The sequence below is a fragment of the Thamnophis elegans genome, chromosome 3 (assembly GCF_009769535.1).
Source record: "Thamnophis elegans isolate rThaEle1 chromosome 3, rThaEle1.pri, whole genome shotgun sequence".
Taxonomy (NCBI): domain Eukaryota; kingdom Metazoa; phylum Chordata; class Lepidosauria; order Squamata; family Colubridae; genus Thamnophis; species Thamnophis elegans.
Genome location: NC_045543.1, coordinates 139,541,161 through 139,562,019, shown reverse-complemented (window position 1 = coordinate 139,562,019; position 20,859 = coordinate 139,541,161). Strand labels below are relative to the sequence as shown.

At 42.4% G+C, this 20,859-nt stretch overlaps 1 protein-coding gene across 2 annotated transcripts in view; it reads right to left on the bottom strand.

Annotated features, from left to right (window-relative positions):
* Positions 1-20,859, bottom strand: part of DYM (dymeclin) — a 266,534-nt gene that overhangs the window by 67,730 nt on the left and 177,945 nt on the right. For both annotated transcript variants that reach the window (XM_032213699.1, XM_032213700.1), the window contains one exon: positions 15,206-15,308. In XM_032213699.1, the coding sequence (XP_032069590.1) occupies positions 15,206-15,308 (103 nt within the window). The remainder of the gene's footprint in view (positions 1-15,205; positions 15,309-20,859) is intronic.

Here is a 20,859-nt window from a genome sequence, read left to right as displayed (position 1 = left end):
AGGGGGTTCTTTCAGCTTGAAACGGCTGATTTTCCCCCCCTTACAAACCAAGTCACAATTAGATAGCATAGAAGACTCAGAGTTAGAATAACTATATTGTCACTATTAATGTATACTAATCGGTATACATTAAAATGAAATTTCGTTGCTTGCAGCTCTCAAAGGATCATCACCTCCAATATTGCACTACATAAACATGACAAAATAAATACCATATAGCAACTGAGAACGTGAAGAAGATATAACTGCATCTATTGTGATGACTATATCGGTAGTCCTCGACTCACAGCCACAATTGAGGCCAACTTTTCTGTTGCTAAGTGAGAAACTTGCTTAGTCAATTTTGCCCCATTTTATGACCTTGCTTACCACAGTTGTTAAGTTAGTCACACGGTTCTTAAGTGAATCTGGCTTCCCCATTGACTTTGCCTGCCAGAAGATCGCAAAAGGAGATCACATGACACCGGGACAGTGCAACGGTCATAAATATGAGTCAGTTGTCAAGCGTCTGAATTCTGATCACGTGACCATGGGGATGCTGCAATTGTCATAAGTGTGAGAAGAGGTCATAAGTCCCTTTTTTCAGAGCTGTTGTAACTCCGAACAGACACTAAATGTTGTAAGTTGAGAACTATCTGTATTGAGAAATATATTTAAGATAATAACCAGGAATGCAGAGGCAATAATTAGGCTGGCCTGTCCATAACAAAGATTAATATGTTAACTGAAAGTGCAGAACTGACTTTTTAACTATGTTTTAAAATGTAGAACCTAATAAAGACATTAATAATAATTTGATTCACCATGATGTGCTATTTTTGTTATTCATGTAGAGGCAACAAATACCGGAGTTATCCCTTAACGCAAAAAATACAAACAGGAAGGAAAAGATTCAATGACTTTGGAGAACTTTGAGAACAGGCACATCATACCATTGTTTGAAAGTAAGCGTTGTTTGTGACATTCCCTATTATTTTTAAAGTTTATTCTCTTTAGTGCTGGATAAGAATGCTGATAAACATAAACATTTATGACGCCATTCGCCTTCCTGTCTCCTAGACCGAGGAGCAAGGACTGCAAAGGGATGCACCAAAAATTTAAAATATATATATATATAAATCCCGAAGGGAGGATATAAGACACATTCCAAAGGCCTCTTGGGAAAGTGTATAACCGTGTTGACAGCTATGGAAAAAAAATAGCAGTAGACTAAATAAGAATTGGAAGAGTCTATCAATTCTGCTAAGCTTCTGACGCTGATTATGTAAATGCGTAAACTGATGGGATCATACAGTAATTCTTACTTTCAATAGTGTCAATCTAAACCACATTAAAATGCACCGACCTGGTACTGTCACATCTATTTTATAAAGATCACGTTTATGCCAGAATGTACATGCTTTTGTAACAGTCCTCTATAATAAGAAACATAGAATTGTTGAGTTGGAAAGAGGAGTATTTAGGTCACTGAGTCCAATACCCAGCTCAGGGCAGGAATCCAAATTAAATCATCCTTGACAGATGGCTGTCTGGCCTCCCGCATTCAGGGAAGGGGAGACCAACACTTTTCTAGGTTACAGCATTTAAATTGTTGCCTCCTCTTACTATGAAGGAGGTTTGAAATAGTCAGGTGGGAATTTCTGATTCCCATCTTACAAAAACTCTTTCTAGAAGTGATTTTCTAGAACTCGGAAAGGTAAGAGTGCTAGTATTTAAATTCTGGGATGAAAATATATATACAGGGCAGCATTCCTGGGTGCCATTAACCATCTTGCATACATCGCTTCCTAATTCTCTGCAACAAATCTACTTATCTAACTTCTTGTTGCCAGCTTACACATGTGGAATACCTGGTGGTACAACATGCTGATGGTTTTTAAGGCTTAGACCAGTGATGGCTAATCTTTTTGTGTTGTGCCCCAAAACTGTGTGTGTACAAGCGCGATAGTGCGTGCCTGCACCCATAATGCAATGTGTGCAAGACAGCCCCCACGCATCCATGTGCAACCCCGCGCATGCACGCGCAACCTCCGTGCTCTCCCGCCCCCGCGCATGCGTCCCCCCCCTTCACCCATTTTTGGCTTTCCGGTTGATGCAGGAAGCTTTCCAGGCCCAAAGTGGGATGCAGGGGGTCTGGTGCCCCTGCGCCCCATTTGGGGCCTGGAACGCCTTTTGCACTAACATGGAAGCCAAAACAGGATGTGGGGGTGCTGTGCGAGGCCCCAAAGTACAATGTGAGTGCCCCCTGTGCACTCAGTTTTTAAGAAAAGTCATAAAATGGGACAGAATTCTCTTAACAAATTTCTCACTTAGCGACAGAAATAACGGGCTCAACTGTGGTCGTAAGTCGAGGACTACCTGTATTTCCTCGAGTGATCAATTAATTTTTGTAAAAAAGGGTTATCTGACTTCGCAGACGATTCGTTTTAGTTAGTAACTCTTAACAGGATTTTTTCTCCTCCTGTCTTGGTAGCCTAAGGTTTATTTTTTGGAGTATGGCCGGGCCATATGTATGCCCATATACATAAGTGTTATGTATTAAGGGAGTAGGAGGAATATCCCAGTTGGGTTTCAGTTAGATTTGGCAATCCTGGTTTGACAAAATGAAGAGGTTGAGAAAAGAATAGAATTTCTGCTTGTAAGATAGATGACAATGTCTTATGGAGTTCTTGAATGCTCTCTGAACTGAACAGAACAACAGTATAAAGAGTTGGAAGGGACCTTGGAGGTCTTCTAGTTCAACCCCCTGCTCAAGCAGGAGACCCTGTATCACTTCAGACAATTGACTGTCGAGTTTCTTCTTAAAAACCTCCAGTGATGGAGCGCCCACAACTTCTGAAGGCAAGCCGTTCCGCTGATTAATTGTTCCAGGCTGCTTCTCTCCTTGATTAGTTTCCATCCATTACTTCTTGTCCTGCCCTCGGGTGCTTCAGAGAATAGGTTGATCCCCACTTCTTCGTGGCAGCCTGTCAAATACTGGAAGACTGCTATCATGTCACCCCTGGTCTTCCTTTTCATTAAACTAGACATACCCAATTCCTGCAACCGTTCTTCCGATGTTTTAGCCTCCTAATCTTCTTTGTTGCTTGATTGCAGACATTTCCGGTCTCCGGATACGCTTCAAAGTGCTAGTCGTAACTTATAAAGCCCTTCATGGTATTGGACCTGGGTACTTGAGAGACCGCCTTCTGCCAATTACCTCCCACAGACCCGTTAGATCGCACAGGGTCGGCCTCCTCCGGGTTCCGTCTACCAGCCAATGCCATCTGGCTACTACCCGGGGGAGGGCCTTCTCTGTTGCAGCTCCGGCCCTTTGGAATGAACTCCCCGTGGAGATTTGGACCCTCACCCCTCTCCAGGCCTTCCGGAAAGCTGTCAAAACCTGGCTGTGCCGGCAGGCCTGGGGTTGATGAGTTCCCCTCCCCTCTCGACTTGTATGGCCGTATGACTCTTGTGTATTTTAATTATATGTATTGTGTTTGTATCCCCTTTCCCCTTTTGAGTTGTTCGCCGCTCTGAGTCCCTCCCGGAGAAGGGCAGCATACAAATAAATTAAATCTGAATCTGAATCTGAATTTCATGAAACAACCAGACAGATCACCAAAAACTCCACAGTTCAACACTGAGTTACACATATTCTTTCTATTGGAATTTCTTTCTTTCTTTCTTTCTTTCTTTCTTTCTTTCTTTCTTTCCTTCCTTCCTTCCTTCCTTCCTTCCTTCCTTCCTTCCTTCCTTCCTTCCTTCCTTCTACCCTCCCTCCCTCTTTCCACCAGGAAATTAAGCACTTTAAAGTGCTGTGATGAGAACTGTCCTGGAAGCTATATTACTCTACCTTTGTAGATGCACTTTCAAAAATGACTAAGTTAAGCATGTAGTTTGCATTCATGAGAGACAAAACCACCACACTAACATTCTACAAATCCATTTTGGAGCCACTTAATTATCATTGAAAGAAATTCTGTCAGCCTGGGCATGATTGCTAGCTCCTAAATTAAAAAGCAAGAACTCGAGGCTAAGATTTCTGGAGAATTTTGGTTAGCAGGTCATAAGATGAAACATCAATGCACAAATGAAATACGGTGCAAACAATAACACACAGCAATAATAATATCAACAATAACTAAATATTTTTGAATGCCACAGCACAGGATAACAGGAGTTCCCCTGTGATTCATGTATACAAACAAGCTGAAAAGAACAGTGTGGGAAACTGGAAAAAATCACAATCCTGAGGACTTCTTCATTTTCCCCAGGCTGAGGGTGTGTTGACAAATATGGTCAAACTGTGTTTCTTTTTCCCTTCTCCTTATGTGAGGAAAAGCAAAAATTAGCAGGAAGCCTTAAGAGTTTTGCCTGAGGCAACCAGGGTTCCAAGTCAACCTACTCTCTTCAGAAATATAATACTTAATTAAAAAAGGACTATCTACTGAAGCAGTAGTTGCTTGGAGATTAACCCACTCCTTTCCCTTTTCCCTCAAATATATATGGAGCACTTAGGCCACATGGATTGTTACCACTAGTAAAAAAAACCCCACCAAAACAACATTTTTATTTTCTCAAGTTGTTAAAGCAGGGATGGAAAACTGTTGAAGCAAGGCTGCTCAATGTATTTTCCTATATTCAAGAGCAACAAATCCTTCTGAATTTGAGCTAGCGGAAATCTGCTAGCTCAAAGAGCCGAGGTGGCGCAGTGGTTAGGGTGCAGTACTGCAGGCCACTTCAGCTGACTGTCATCTGCAGTTCAGTGGTTTTAATCTCACCGGCTGAGATTGACTCAGCCCTCCATCCTTCCGAGGTGGATGAAATGAGGACCCAGACTGTGGGGGCGATATGCTGACTCTGTAAACCGCTTAGAGAGGGCTGAAAGCCCTATGAAGCGGTATATAAGTCTAACTGCTATTGCTATTGATGCAGCCATTTTTGAATCCGAGTCTGAAAACTCAATTTTCCACAAGAGGAAATAGAAATAAAAATATCAATTTCCTGCCCTTTAATGACATCCAAGTTCAACCAACTTCGGGAGCCAGCCACCACACTTTGCCCAGGAAGTCCAAATCTCGACTTCTTTTGAGAGGTCTAGGATAACTTGCTGCAGCCAACTCTGGATGGCCAACTCACCACGCCCTCCTTGCTGCGGCTAGCTCGCTGAGGCCAATTCACCAGGGGACAATTCAACAGGGATTAGTTCTTTTTATTATTCACCAAAGCAACCCAAACGCTGGTAGACACAGGAAGGATTTCCTTTGATATCATGGGTAAAATAATTTTGTTGAAAATGTGGTCAACAAAAATAAAAAGGAATGATGTGAATTCCACAGAGAATTGTCCCACAGCAAGTTGGCTGTGCTGTATTGCCTGTGGCGAGTTGGCCATGATATGTGGGTCGTGGTGAGTGGCCCATGGCCAATGGTCCCATTCCGTCTTTTGAGTTTGCTTACCAGCCAGATGAGAAGTAAGCATGGACAACTGAGAAGAGGTCAAGAAGGCCTCTTACACCGTGGCACGACAAAACCACGCTCGACTAAGCCGCGCCCGATTAAACCGCGTCGCTGACATCATCAACAGGGCGACAACAGCGAGTGCGGAGAAAGAAGGGCGCTTTAAATAGCGCTTTGAAAGCAAGCCGATTCAACTTAAGGTAAGGGTTAGGTTTAGGGTTAGCTTTAGGGTTAGGTTTAGGGTTAGGTTAAGGGTTAGGGTTAGGTTAAGGGTTAGGGTTAGGTTTAGGGTTAGGTTAAGGGTTAGGTTTAGGATTAGGTTTAGGGGGGTTAGGTTTAGGTTTAGGGGTTAATTTTAGGTTTAGCGTTTACACCGTGCTTCTGTCTCCGCGCTGTTGTTGCGCTGTTGATGACATCAGCTATGCGGTTTAGTCGAGCACGGTTTAGTCGAGCGCGGTTTTGTGGTGGAACCCTCTTACACTCCTCAATGTATCATATTACCAAACCTACGGTAGTAAATACACAAAATCTGGTCAAGCCTCTGCAGCAATGGTGGGATTCAGGCAGTTCGCACCACTGAGAGCCGAGGTGGCACAGTGGGTAGAGTGCAGTACTGCAGGCCACTTCAGCTGACTGCTATCTGCAGTTCAGCGGTTCAAATCTCACCGGCTCAGGGTTGACTCAGCCTTCCATCCTTCCGAGATGGGTAAAATGAGGACCCAGATTGTCGGGACGATATGCTGACTCTGTAAACCGCTTAGAGAGGGCTGAAAGCCCTATGAAGCGGTATATAAGTCTAACTGCTATTGCTATTGCTACTTCGGGAGAACCAGATGTTAACTTTCTGAGCAGTTTGGTGAACTGGTTGTTGGAAGAAACCATTAGGGCAGAGAACCAGTTGTTAAATTATTTGAATCCCACCACTGCGTCTACAGGCTATATCGCCAGGAATGAAGCAAATACGTAGGAAAACTGTTGTGTGGGAAATTTTGTACAATCGCTGCAAAACAATGCGGTGTTTTTGGCTCTTCCTCCTCCATCGAGCAAAATGGTGGGAAACAGATAAGGAGGAAGACTTCACAGACAGTGTGAGTAGGAAAGTTGGAACCAGGCCCTATAGAGGCTTACCGTAGATATTTCTGGTTATATCATCTTACTTTTCCTTTTTGTGTGTGTGTGGGAGTATGCTAGCATGAAGAAGCACACTCTCCAGGATGAAGGTTGGACTGCATCCTTTAAGTGACAGTTCGGGTTGAAATGTCAGCTTTATTTTTCCAAGTCATTCGATATCAAGGTTGCCCCCAAAATATAGTACACATGCTGTGATATTCTACCTTTTCTAGTGGTACAGAAAGCAAGTCTATTATATGTTGTTCTATGTACTTTTGTGCATAATTATTATTGTTGATGAACATCTGCCAAATCCACGTATCTGGGAGGCACATCCTCTCTCTCTCTCTCTCTTCCTCTCTCTGTGTGTATGTGTGAGTATGTGTGTATCTCCTGCCCACCTAGCAGCTTTAAAGCATGCAAAAGTGAGGAGATAAATAGGTATCACTTTGGTGGGAAGATAACAGCATTCTGTGCCCTTCAGCACGTAGCAACTTCGGACAATGCTGGATCTGTTGGCTACGAAATGGAGATAAGCACCATTCCTAGAGTTGGAAACAATTGGACAATGTATAGTGTGTGTGTGTGTGTGTGTGTTGTAAGGCATTATTTGAAGAAGACATCTCTTGCAGTGATCTTTTACAGCATCTCTTACTCCTAACTCTATCATTATTCAGTTAAAAATCTGACTGACAATCAGACCCAAGTCTCATGCATGAACTCGCTCAACTCATGCAACTTTCTTGCAAATAAACACTATCTCAAAAACATTTTCCCATCAACCACAAGTAGACACTTAAAGCTACAGGAATAACTGGCAGACAATGAATAAATGAGTTCGATACATTAGTCTAGTTTCATTTTTAGTGAATAAACGGTGTTTCACCGAACAAAAACACTACCATATAAACCTCCATATAGGGATAATCTCTTTTCAGCAGGAGGAAATTTAGATAAAGGTGGTATGTCTCTCAACAGAGGCAAAGTACAGAGACCTGTCCTAACCAGGGAGCGAAGTTCCTCTCCTTTATTTCACAGCTGAAATCTAGATCATAATCACCTGAGTATCACCTGCTTGAGAACCCCTTGAAGGGCTCACCTCTCTCTTAGAACCTCTTTTCCAGTTATAGAGCTAAATACATTGGAAACTACTCTCTCCCACCACTCATTTGACCTCTCACTAGCTTGGTGATGACATTCTCTGTCCAAAATAGGGAGAAGAAAGGAGATAGGAAAAAGAGAAGAAAGGAGAAGAAGGTGAGAGGAGAAGGGAGGAAAAGGAAGAAGAAGAGAGAGGGAAAGAAGGGGGAAGGAAGGAGAAGAAGGGGAGTAGGGAGGAGGAGAAGAAAAGAGAAGGGAAAGAAGGGGGAAGGAAGGAGAAGAGGGGGAGGAGTAGGGAGGAGAAGGAAGAAGAAAAGAGAAGGGAAAAAAGGAGGAAGGAAAAGAAAGAAAAAAGGGGGAGGAGAAGGGAGAAGAAGGGGGAAGAGAAAAGAAAGGAGAAGAAGGGAGAAAGAAAAGAAGGAAGAAGGGAAAGAAGTGGGAAGGAAAAAGAGGAAGGAGGAGAGAAGAGAGAAGTGGGGGGGGGGGAGAGGGGAGGATGTCTGCTCCCAGAGCATCTGAATAAATGCCCATAATTCCTCATTGCCAACTAGTTTTGAAAGGTATGGCTATGTCCTGTCAACAAATTCCCATTTGTATTTTTTTTTTAAAAAAACCTAGCTGATAACCCAGCAGTTGCGTGGATATTTATTTCTAGGGGGGGAATATCCGGACCAAAGGTAATTTCTAATGTTGGATTTTCTGCCTTACCAGAGGGAGCCCCCATGTGGAGTACTGTGAAGCCGCTACCATGGCAACTCCACTGCGCTGTACAATAGGAGCCATTTTACGGCAGTACAGTAGAAGTCATTTGAAGGCACAACAGGCTGTATCATAACAGAACACACATCCCAAGGGATGTTAGGGGTGTCTTACCACCACAGTATTTGTCTCCAGAGAGTAAGTTGTCCAGTTGCTTTTATACTGACTCAGGCAGCCCACAGTCCTCAACAGGGCCTGATGAAGATCGTGCGTCTACAGTTCTCTCTTCAGTAACTCCAGACAATTGTTTGCAACCTCCTGTGTTGTCTAGAATCTTCATGCAGCGAAAATGATATATTCCTTCAAAAGGTATAAACGTTCGCCCTAAAACTTTTAGTTCTTCTAAAAGGCGACAGTCACGCTATCGTTCAACCAGCGGGTCCCTAGGCCAAAGCATGTAAGGGGAAATTAAATATGACTTCTAAAATACAATTTGCTTTAAGGGACTCAAGTAATGTAAGGGAACAATTTAGCATCTACCAATGCATGAAGACAGTAAGATTACTGGGTCTTTTTGCTTCTCTGCTGGGGGAATGAAATGAAGGGCTATTTATAAAGAACTCCTTGCTTTGGCTATAATCAAATATAATAACAAGATAGAACAAAAACAATCTTTTTCTGGAAACCACCTTTGTAATACTCCTTTTTAATAACCCTCCTAATGGCCAAATTAGAAGGACCCCAACTAAAGTCATTCATCCCACATAAAACAAACATTGCCTTTTCTTCTTAGCTTTGTTTTACCAGCTATATTATTTCCAGATGATGCTTGAGGGGTTAAGGTTTTTTTTTCAAGACTGAGATGCTGAAACCAGCAGCTGCTTTTTATTTACTGTAGGCAAATGTAAGATGAATCTAAACTGGGGAAGGGTTTTTTCATCAGCTGTGAATGGAGCACTGGCTAGAAAAAGAGGACGGCATCTCGCCCAGCAACTACCTATATGAAATTACAGGTAGTCCTCAACGTACGGCCACAACTGAGCCTAACATTTATGCTGCTAAGCGAGACGATGGTTAAGTGAATTTTGCCCCATTTTACAATAGCAATAGCACTTAGACTTACCGTGTTCCCCCCCAATAAGACAGGGTCTTATTCAGTGATGAACTTTAATTTTTTTTACTACCGGTTTACTGCCGGTGTGGCTTGGTAGGGGTGGTGTGGCTTGATGGGCATGGTTTGGTAGGCGTGGCAGAGGAAGGATACTGCAAAATCCCCATTCCCTCCCTACTCTGGGGTCAGCCAGAGGTGGGATTTGCCGGTTCTCCGAACTACTCAAAATTTCCGCTACCGGTTCTCTAGAACCTGCTGGATTTCACCCCTGGTCTTATTTTCTTTTGACCCCCAATATAAGCACTTGGCCTTATTTTTGGGGAGTCTTATTATATTTGAGGTGCAGGAGGCAGCAAGCATGGTCACCTCATGGCTGATGATGCGTTGCAAAATTTTTGGGGAGGCCTTATTTTCAAGGGAGGCCTTACTTTAGTGCATGCGCTTAAAAGCCCAATTGGGCTTATTATTTGGGGAGGTCTTATTTTTGGGGAAACAAAGTATATACAGTTTTACAGTGCTTTACAGCCCTCTCTAAGCGGTTTACAGAGTCAGCCTATTGCCCCTAACAATCTGGGTCCTCATTTTACCCACCTCGGAAGGATGGAAGGCGGAGTCAACCTTGAGCCTGGTGAGATTCAAATTGCAAACTGCAGGCAGCTGGCAGGCAGCAGAAGTAGCCTGCAGTACTGCACTCTTACCACTGCGCCGCCACCGCTCATACAACCTTGTTTAATTGTTAAGTGGATTACTGCAGTTGTTAACTTGGTCACACGGTTGTTAAGTGAATCTGGCTTCCCCATTGACTTTGCTTCTCAGAAGGTCACAAAAGGGGATCGCTTGACCCCGAGAGACACTGCAATCGTCACAAATATGTGTCAGTTGTCAAGCGCCTGAATTTTGGTCACGTGACCATGGAGATGCCGCAATGATCATAAGTGTGAAAAACGGTCGTAAGTCACTTTCTTTCTGTGCTGTTGTGACTTCAAACGGTCATTAAATGAACTTGTTTTAAATTGAGGACCATCTGTATTTAGAGTTCTGATCCCAGGGAAAGATACTAAATGCTCTTGACAGGTAACAGGTAACCAACTGTTCAGTCTAAGGATGTTGTTAGGAGAAAGGATAAAAAACAAGAAGAAAAAGGGAAATCAACCATGTTCACAGATGTATCCCAACCATAATATAATTTTATTTAATGCACTGTCTGGGAATTTCTCATTAAATCCCTTCCCAGGTGCAAGTCACCAAGTTTACAAAGGGTTCCATTTGTGCTTCAGGTCTGACAAAAGCTTTTTTTGATATTTTTGGGCACGCAAAGACAAACCACCTTCTAGGTTGGGCTTAATACCTGAAGGGACCAGTGGCTCAGCCTGTCTACCGCAGCTACGAGTAGCTTTAAAAGACTTAAAAGCGGTTACTTAAAATTACTTAAAAGGGTAACTCCAATGAATGACTCCCTCTGAATTGGCAACACCCTTTTTACGTCAAATACATGCAAGCCAAATACACTGCCGTGTTAAGTTACTTCATTCATTTTTCTATGTGAGATCCTGAAGACTGGAGAATCTGAAAGCTTTCCTGGCAGTCCTTGGGGTTTTCCTGTAATGTTGGCAAACAATATTTCAAAGCCACACTTGACCTTTGGAAGGTGAAACTGGCCCAGGCCGTTGATAAAATTGCCTCTGAATGACCTCTCTCATTAAGAAAAACCAAACTTGGGAACTGGAGGGGAAGCAATGAGCGGGAGAAAGATTCATGTGGATGGAAAAGTTGGGAACGGTCTGAATAAACATCCTCCAGCTCATCTCAAGGCATACTCTGTGGTTGGGCACAATTATATTATTATTTCCCACTGCATTCATATTTGCAGAAAATCATTCAAGGGGGAGGTCTAATTTACTGCATTTCACCACGCCCACTCCAAAATAAATAAACATAACTTAATAGGTTGTTGTGATCTATACGAATAACACTTCCTTTGTTTCCATGCCGACCTAAATGTTCAACGGATCCAGTTGAAGTCATAGATATTTTTCGGCTTACGGATGTCAATTAATCCCCAATCCTTGCCCTTCTCTGGCTTCAATAAGTAGCCAAGGGAAAACTGTGTGAATGGGGTTAAAAGTGAATATTTGCTTGCAACAAAGAATGCTTCCATCATTCTCAAAAGAGGAAAGGATTTTGTGATATAAAACCATCCCTGTAGCTCAACACATTTATCATTTCTTAGAAGTCTCCAATATTATATTTTTGGGGAAAGGTTTGGAAATTAAAAGGGCATCTTGGCTCAAATTATTTCCAGGTAGTATAAACTATTTGGATGTATTTAGAGCATCTGACAAAGTCAAGGCAGTCATAGGCTACAGAGGGATAGAATTAAGATCATGTGAAGTATTAATGCCACTTTATAATGCCTCAGTAAGACCACACTTGGAATACTGCATCCGGTTTTGGTTGCCACAATATAAAAAAGATGTCAAGACTCCAGAAAGAATACAGAGGAGAGGAACAAAGATGATTAGGGGACTGGAGGTTAAAACATATGAAGAACGATTGCAGGAATTGGGTACCCTGTTTCCCTGAAAATCAGACCTCCCCGAATAATAAGCCCAATCGGGCTTCTGAGCGCATGTGCTAAAATAAGCCCTCTCCAAAATTTGCAACACAGCAGCAGCCATGAGGTGACCCCGCTTGTCGCCTCCTGCACCTCAAAAATAATAAAACCTCCCCCAAAATAAGGCCAAGTGCTTATTTTTTTGGGGGGGGGTGTCAAAAGAAAATAAGACCCTGTCTCATTTTCAGGGAAACACGGTATGTCTGGTCTAGTGAAAATAGGGAATGGTAACTGGTTCCAATACTTGAGGGGCTGCCACAAGGAAGACGGGATCAATGTATTCACCAAAGCAACCTCGAACTAAGGAGAAATTTCCTGGCAGTGAGACCAATTAATCAGTGGAATGACTTGCCTACAGAAGTTGTGAATGCTCCAACACTGGAAGTTTTTTTAGAAGAGATTGGACAACGATTTGTCTGAAGTGGTGTAGGGTTTCCTGCCTAAGCAGGGGGTTAGACTAGAAGACCTCCAAAGTCCCTTCCAACTCTGTTATTCTGTTCTGTTAAATCTGATTTCAGTCTGGCTTACAGCACAGAAATTGTTTTTCCTTCTAAAAACTTGCTTAGGAATCCTTCTATGAAATATGTCAGTGGATTCAAACTCTGCAGTGCCATGACCCCCTGAAAATGATAAATAAATACATTTGGGTGGAACTTTTCCCCTCCCTGCCAAATAAAACTAATGATTTCATTGTGATTTAGAGTTAAGAAAGAAATGCATGTAAATAATCGTTTTTAAAAATTGCATTTTAATCTAGGCATCGAATGCAATGCTACAACCTTGCATCTTTATAAAATAAAACCTTCTCATCAGAAATAGACAATAAAGCAATCCATTCTCAAACCATATTTTTAATGGGATGCATAAAGTTGCCCAGTTTTTGCTAAGTCAGCTACTAGCAAGATTTATTTTGGATCAGTGTTTGGTGTTTTTTTTTTTTAATATATCAGCAACTGTAGTAACTCTGCCAACAAAAGTGTGTATAGTCAAGGCTATGGTTTTTCCAGTTGCTATGTATGGCTGTGAAAGTTGGACCATAAGATAGGCTGAGCACCAAAGAATTGAAGCCTTTGTACTCTGTGCTGGAGAAGACTCCTGTGAGTCTTTTGGACTGCAAGGTGATCCAACCAGTCAGTCCTAAAGGAGATCAACTGCTGACTGCTGTTTAGAAGGCCCGATCCTAAAGATGAAATACTTTGGTCACCTAATAAGAAAGAGGGACTTACTGGAGAAGAGCCTCATGCTGGGAAAGATTGAGGGAGAAAGAAGAAGGAGGGGACGACAGAGAATGAGGTGGCTGGATGGAGTCACCAAAGCAGTTGGCGTGAGCTTAAATGGACTCCAGAGGATGGTAGAGGACAGGAAGGCCTGGAGGAACATTGTCCATGGGATCGCGATGGGTTGGACATGACTTCCCAACTAACAACAACAAAGTAACTCATGATTTTGTAGCCCGCTCATCCAGGCTCAGCAGAAGTGACCAGGGGCAGCAATCCAGTTTTGAATGTCCAAGACGCCCCCATTCCCCAAATTTGAGAAGAGGAAAACCAAGGCTGTGATGAATTAAGATATTTCCAGAAGCGCCAACGCAGATTCTGAACCAAATCTTGCCTTTAAAATATACTTTTATAAGGACATCACTTGTGATTTGGAAATTAAATCACAATCATGCTGTGTTTGGACAGCATGAAAGAAAAAGTGAATGCACTGCAAATATAAATTAATCCAGAACCACAATTCAATTTTTACATATTCTTACGTATTCTTCTCGGCACTGTATTCCTTTTACTGGGATGTATGTTCTAATCATGCATAAATGTTATTTTTAAGCGCATTAGAATTAAGAAAGATGCTACTGCATTATATTAAGATTTAAAGTAATTTCTTTGGAGGAAAAAGCAAAAGCATCCACTTCACCAAGTCAAGTACATAAAATCATAATTTTGGAAGGGGCCATGCAAACCAACCCTTTTGCTCAATGCCTACTTTCACTAACACTGATTTAATTACTTTGGATTTAACAAATATAGCAAAACAATATATTAATTAAAGCTGCAAAATATCCAAGAGCTAAGAGAACTTAATTTTTAATAGAGTCTATTCAATTTCTTTCTTTTTGTGTGTGTGTGTATGAAAAACTCTAATTATTATGAGGCTTCCCCCCCACTTTCACCCCCCTGCCTTTGAATCAATGCTGATTCCTGGCAAACGCCTGGACAAATCCTTGCAGCTTTCTTGAAGATTTTTGGAAGTGGTTTGCTATTGCCACCTTCCTAGGGCTGAGAGTAAGTGACTGGTGCAAAGGTGGCACTAAAACTCATACCCTCCCACTTTCTAGCCGTAATCACAACACAAATTGGCTCTTGATGCTAAATTGGAAAACAAACTGTCCTTTTGCTACCTAGGGACAGAGGCAGAGGTGGGTTTCAGCCGGTTTGGAGCGGTTCGGGCGAACTGGATGTTAATTTTATGTCTGGTTCGGTGAACCGATAATTCTGATGACTGGCTGGTCCTGCCTCATCCCGCCCCTTCCCTCGCAGGAGTTACTACGTGGCCTGTTTTGGAACCCAGGTAAGTGCAGGGGGTGCGTGGAGCCCATGGAGGTGGAAAATGGGCCTCACAGAACCCAAGGAGGGTGAAAACGGCCTATTTCCAGCCTCCAGAGAGCCTCTGGAGCCCGTTTTTACCCCCAGGATGGTGCAGGAGACTGCCCACCCAGCAACCAGGCAGAGAACCGGTTGTTAAATTATTTGAACCCCACCACTGGACAGAGGCTTGTTTAAAGGGCATGCTAGAAGCTTCACTGTTTTATCATACTGTGCTCATTGTGTTCTTCCTCCCCACATTGCAATGGGAACCATTTGCAAATGCCCAAGATAGGAAAACGAGAGTAAAGCGTTTGCTGAAAATCACTTTGGTTCTCATTTTGCCTTGCAAGGGTTTTTTTTTTTTTTTTTTTTGTTAAATGTCTTTCGTGAGTTTCAGACATGATGTCACCAGCCAAACTTCCTATATTTTGGTGATGGTTGTTGCTAGGCTGTCACACTCTTTGAACAGACTTGTGCAAACGGAGGGGGGGGGGTGTATTTTTTTGACTTCTTCCTTAGAAGATTATATTTCGATACTCACATAATCTGGAAGTGGAGAATCCGGAGCAGACCGGGAACCTCTCAAAGACTGGGTGGCTTGTTCCAAAACTTTGTTGTGCTTTTTGGACAACAACGCAAACAAGCTGGAGGGGAAGGGAAGGAAAAACCGTTATATTGTTTCCATAGGAGTCGATCGTTCTGTTTTTATGAAACAGGGGTGCCAATTTGGTACAGACCAATGTTCCCTAAGCATGGCAACTTGAAGATGTACGCACTGGGGAATTCTGGGAGTTGAAGTCCGTACATCTTTAAGCTGCCGGGTTTGAGAAACATTGCTATAGGCCCGCGATGGCGAACCTATAGCACACGTGCCAGAGGTGGCACAAAGAGCTCTCTCTGTGGGCACACGTGCGCCGTCATCAGCTGCTCTCCTGGTTCCCGGTGTGCATATGCAGAGGGATCAGCTGGTCTTTGCAGGCGCCGGAGCGCCGGAAAACGCCCTGGAAACGCCCCAAAAAACACCCCCCAAACAGCCGGAATGGCCCAGAAAAATGGTTAAAAAACAGGCATGTGCGCACTGCCAGCTGTTCTTTGGGTTTCCGGTGCTCCGGCATGCACACATGAACACACATGCCGCGTGTTCCGGTTTGGGCACTCGGTGCTGAAAAGGTTTGCCATCACTGCTATAGGCTCTGTCTTACAGAGGTAACAGAAGAAAAAAAAAGCTTATCAAGTGTTTTTCCCAGAAATTGAATTTTATAAAGCAGGGGTCTCCAACCTTGGCAACTTTAAGACTTGTGGACTTCAACTCCCAGAATTCCCTTCTCAGCCAGCAAAGCTGGGAGGAAAAGTCCATAAGTCTTAAAGTTGCCAAGGGTTGGAGACCCCTGTTGTAAAGGACATATTTATTTTGAAAGTAAAGTTATTCACAGGACAAACACTGTGTTTGGACAGCATGAAAGAAAAAGTGAATGCACTGCAAATATAAATTAATCCAGAACCACAATTCAAGCTAAAGAACTTGGATAATTCCCGTTCTTTATAGCCCTTTTCCTTCATGAGATTTCCCATCGTCCCTGTTATCACAGTAAGCTGACTTTTTTGCAGCAATTTTAGGACATTTGGTGGCTGAAAAGAATATCCACCTACCACAAACATTTTTTTTTAAAAAAATGAACCAAGGCTTAATGTTATATATATCGAATTCAAAAGCCAGCCCTACTTTTTTTCCTGCAGAACCCAGCAAAATTGTCTTGTGGAAAAATGAAAAATCTGCTAACAGTTTCCTTTAATTGCGCCAATATATTAGTTATCAAAAATGCCTTATATTCTCCATCCATTTGCAGCCTTTAAAAAAAGTGAGCTTTGTAGACCTTCAAAAGTGTCACAAGGGAGTGGACCAAACTCTTCAGTCAAAGAATAAAGCAAATAAATAGAACTTGAAACCCAGAGCTTTTTTGCAGGTAGTGCTCGACTTACGACGACAGTTGAGACCAAAATTACCATTGCTAAGTGAGGCGGTTCGTTAAGTGAATTTTACCCCATTTCACGAACTTCCCCCCCACAGTTACTAAGTGAATGACTGCTGTTGTTAAGTGAATCATGTGGTCATTAAGTAAATCTTGATTTTCTTGTCAGGAGGTCGCAAAAGGAGACATAAACTGGGAAGGTTACAAATGGTAATTTCACGGGACAGTAGAACTATGATAAATGCATGCCATGTGCCAAGGGTCTGAATTTTGGTCATGAGAACACGGGGATGCTGGAATGGGTATGTGAAAACGGTGCCACGCTGGGTTATTTTCAGTGCCATTGGAACTCTGAACAGTCACTAAACGAATAGTTGTAAGTCCAGGACTGCCTGTTTTAATTTTAAAAAAACAAGGCATTCACATTTCACACTCTAGGAGAGATAAAGACATGGGAACAGGTGTAGAGTTTCAAAAATATCTCTGGTACTGCACTCTAACCACAGTCGAGGTGGCGCAGTGGTTAGGGTGCAGTACTGCAGGCCACTTCAGCTGACTGTTATCTGCAGTTCAGCGGTTCTAATCTCACCGGCTCAAGGTTGACTCAGCCTTCCATCCTTCCGAGGTGAGTGAAATGAGGACCCAGACTGTGGGGGCAATATGCTGACTCTGTCAACCGCTTAGAGAGGGCTGAAAGCCCTATGAAGCGGTATATAAGTCTAACTGCTATTGCTATCTGTGGGATTCACTTACCATCCCTACCAGTTCGTAAATGTGAGCATGCATGCATTTCTGTGCCTGCGCAGTGCTCACACATTACGTCGGGGCAGGTGGGCCGAGCCTCCTGCAGCCGCTGCTACTGGTTCGCCTGAACTGGAGCGAACCAACTGAATACTACCTTTGATTTGTAGTGATTACAGATCCTGTTTCTTCCTTGAACCTGGATCTGACTTAGCTCTGATTTTTATCAACTTTGATGGTCCAGAAAGTTGGAAAAAGATTTACAAGTGCTTCCATACTTCAGGAAGTCAGTAGCATTTTCATTGTTCTCCTCAAATTGGATAAACGCTACTGATTTCTTGGAGATTCTCAGTCATCCAGGTCATGGTTGCACCAAAGGTGCTTTTTCAAAAGGCAAATGGACTTTGTTTTTCCAGGAAGATGCTTCACTTCTCATCCAAGAAGCTTCTTCAGTTCTGACTCAAGAACCAAGAAGCTTCTTCAAGTCAATCAGAACTGAAGAAGCTTCTTGGATGAGGAGCAAAATGTCTTCAAGGAAAAAGAAAGTCCAGTTGCCTTTTTCTTATCACTTTCTGGACCTAACTGTCTCCGCCAAAAGCTACCAAGAAAACTATGCAAAGGACTGTGTAGGTGTCAGTATAAGGTGGGATGGAGAATTAATTTCAGAAAGAGAAATGCAGCTTTGTGGGAGAAATGTGGTCGAATGTGGACGAGGAGAACCAGTTAAGTAGTTAAACTTATCATTTCTATCTCTATTTTACTGTGTATCAATTTGAATATACCTTAATTATGCATAAGTCCAAGAAAAAGAGCACATAACAACTTATTCAAACTCAACTGTCAATACACAAAGTCCTGAAATTACAATAATTCATTTAGTGACGGTTCAAAGTTACAATGGTACTAAAAAAGTGACTTGTGGCCATTTTTCATACTTATGACCTTTGCACCATCCCCATAGTTATGTGATCAAAATTAAGACGCTTGGCAATTAACCCCATATTTATGATGCTTGCAATGTCCAGCGGTCATGTGATTTACCTTTTGGTACCTTCTGACAAGCAAAGTCAGCGGGGAAGTCAAACTCACTTAACAAACTGTGTTACTAAGTTAATAACTGCAGTGATTCATTTAAGAACAGTGAAAAGAAAGATCGTAAAAAGAGGCAAAATTCAGGCAACTGTCTCGCTTAGCAACAGGGATCCATTGTGATCCTAAATTGAGGACTACATATAAACATTATTTAGAATATATCGTGTTTCCCTGAAAATAAGACCCACTTTTGACCCCCGAAATAAATGCTTGGCCTTATTTTCGGGGAGGTCTTATTATTTTTGTGGTGCAGGAGGAGGCGAGCGTGGTTACCTCACGGCTGCTGCTGTGTTGCAATATTTTCGGGGAGATCTTATTATGGGGGAAACAGGGTAGTAGAATTCGCGAGATTGTTTTTGAGTTCTTGCTTTATGGATTGAAGAGTCTCTTTCATGCAGTCCATATATCACAAGATATAGAGCTCCAAAGACAAAGATGCAATTTTATAAAAGGGCAGAACGATATTCACAAACCACAAACGCAATTCCCACATGTTTCTCTGTAAAATAACCACAGCATTTGGAAGGCTTAATATTAGCATAATTTAGAAGCTAGGAGCTATTTGTTTGAACCAATCCTTCCTGTTACTCAGGTTGATCAAAGCGTGTTTAGCTTTCCAAACAATTTACTTCACAGGGGAACAACTTTCTGATGGTGTTTGCAGTTAGAAGGAAAACAGAGGCTCTCCTTCCCTTTCCTTCAAATAACAACTCACAAGAAATTATTTTTCTCCTATCTACAAATGCAATGCCATTAAATAAAGTGGTTCACCAAAGTTAACAATTAACCCCAAAATACCAATCTCAGATAAAGACTTGCTGCTTAAATGAAGTCTCTCAAACCACTCAATCAAAAAAAGAAAAGAAACAGCATTGATTTATACAATGAATGACCACTATTATATACAATGTTTAGTGTATGGAAAATAAAGAGAGGTTAAGCTCTTTATTTAGAACAGGAGTGTTAGACACAATTTCATTGAGGGCTGCCTCAGGGTTGTGTTTGACCTGTGGGGGGCGACAGGGGAGGGTGTGGCCAGCATGACATAACTTGTGTTGGGGGCACGCTTGTGGTGGCCTGAGGGCTCTGCCAGTGAAAATGGGCTTCCGAGCTCTGTTTTTGGCTGGGACGTCCTCCTGCAACCCTTTGCCAGTGAAAATGGAGCTCCAGAGGGGTGGGGGGTTCACGCACATCCCTCCTGAACTGTTTTTGCCTGGGACAGCCTCCTGTAAATCTCTGCCGGCGAAAACGAAGCTCAGGAGGAGCCACACGCGGCCCTCTCGAGCTCTGGTTTTGCTGGCAGAGGCATTGCGGAACCAAAAATGATTGGAAGGGGAGGAGGTTTTAACGGAACAAGCCTGGAGATGAGATACAGGTAGTCCTCGACTTACAACCGTTCATTTAGTCACCGTACGACGTTACAATGGCACTGAAAAATGTGATTTAGGACAGTTTTTCACCCTTCCGACTATGGCAGCACCCCTGTGGCCACGTGATAAAAATTCAGACATTTGGCAACTGACTCCTATTTATGACGGTTGCAGTGTCCCGGGGTCGTGGGATCCCCTTTTGTGACCAGCTGACAAGCAAAGTCAATGGAGAAGCCAGGTTCACTTAACAACTGCATTACTAACTTAACAACTGCAGTAATTTACTTAACAACTGTGGCAAGAAAGGTCATAAAAGGGAGGCAAATTTTGGGCTCAACTGTGGTCGTAAGTCAAGAACTATCTAACCTCAAGACTCTGTGGGAGCCAGATGTGTCACGTTAATCCTTTAAGCTCCTTTCTTTTCATCAAAACATTGACAATTATTCTTTGTAGCTCTCACACTTCCAATTTCCTAGCTATGTCTAGGAGATTAAGTGTGCAACATGGCCAAAACAAACTAAGATACCTGCAATAGTCTTGTGAATCAGTTGTGAATATTTGCTGTTAAAGTGAGCTCTGGATCATGTTAAGACAGTAAAAAGAACATTTCAGAAGAAGTTGGCTGGAAAGAGCAAGAGAGACTTTGTCTCATGCTACCAAAGCTATGAAAGTTTTTTCCCCCTCTTTATTATCTCTGACAAAAAAATATGGAGCCCAAGGGACGCCGCTAATTAGATTGACACCGTATTCCATTTCTGTGGAAATTCATCTCATTTCCATACAAGGAACGTGATATGTTCCCTGAAAACTGAAATAAAATCAGCAAAACATGACTTTAAAATGAAAACAGTCACTCTTTCGCAAATTAAATCAATCTATCAACAAGTTCATCGCATTTTATTGTTGTTGGTTGAAAAAGAACGTATAATTCAGAATTCAATGGGTATCCTAGAAGGATTTAAGGGTCAGCATTTTTATATAATGACAAAAGAAAAATGGGTTCCAAATGTTGGATAAACATA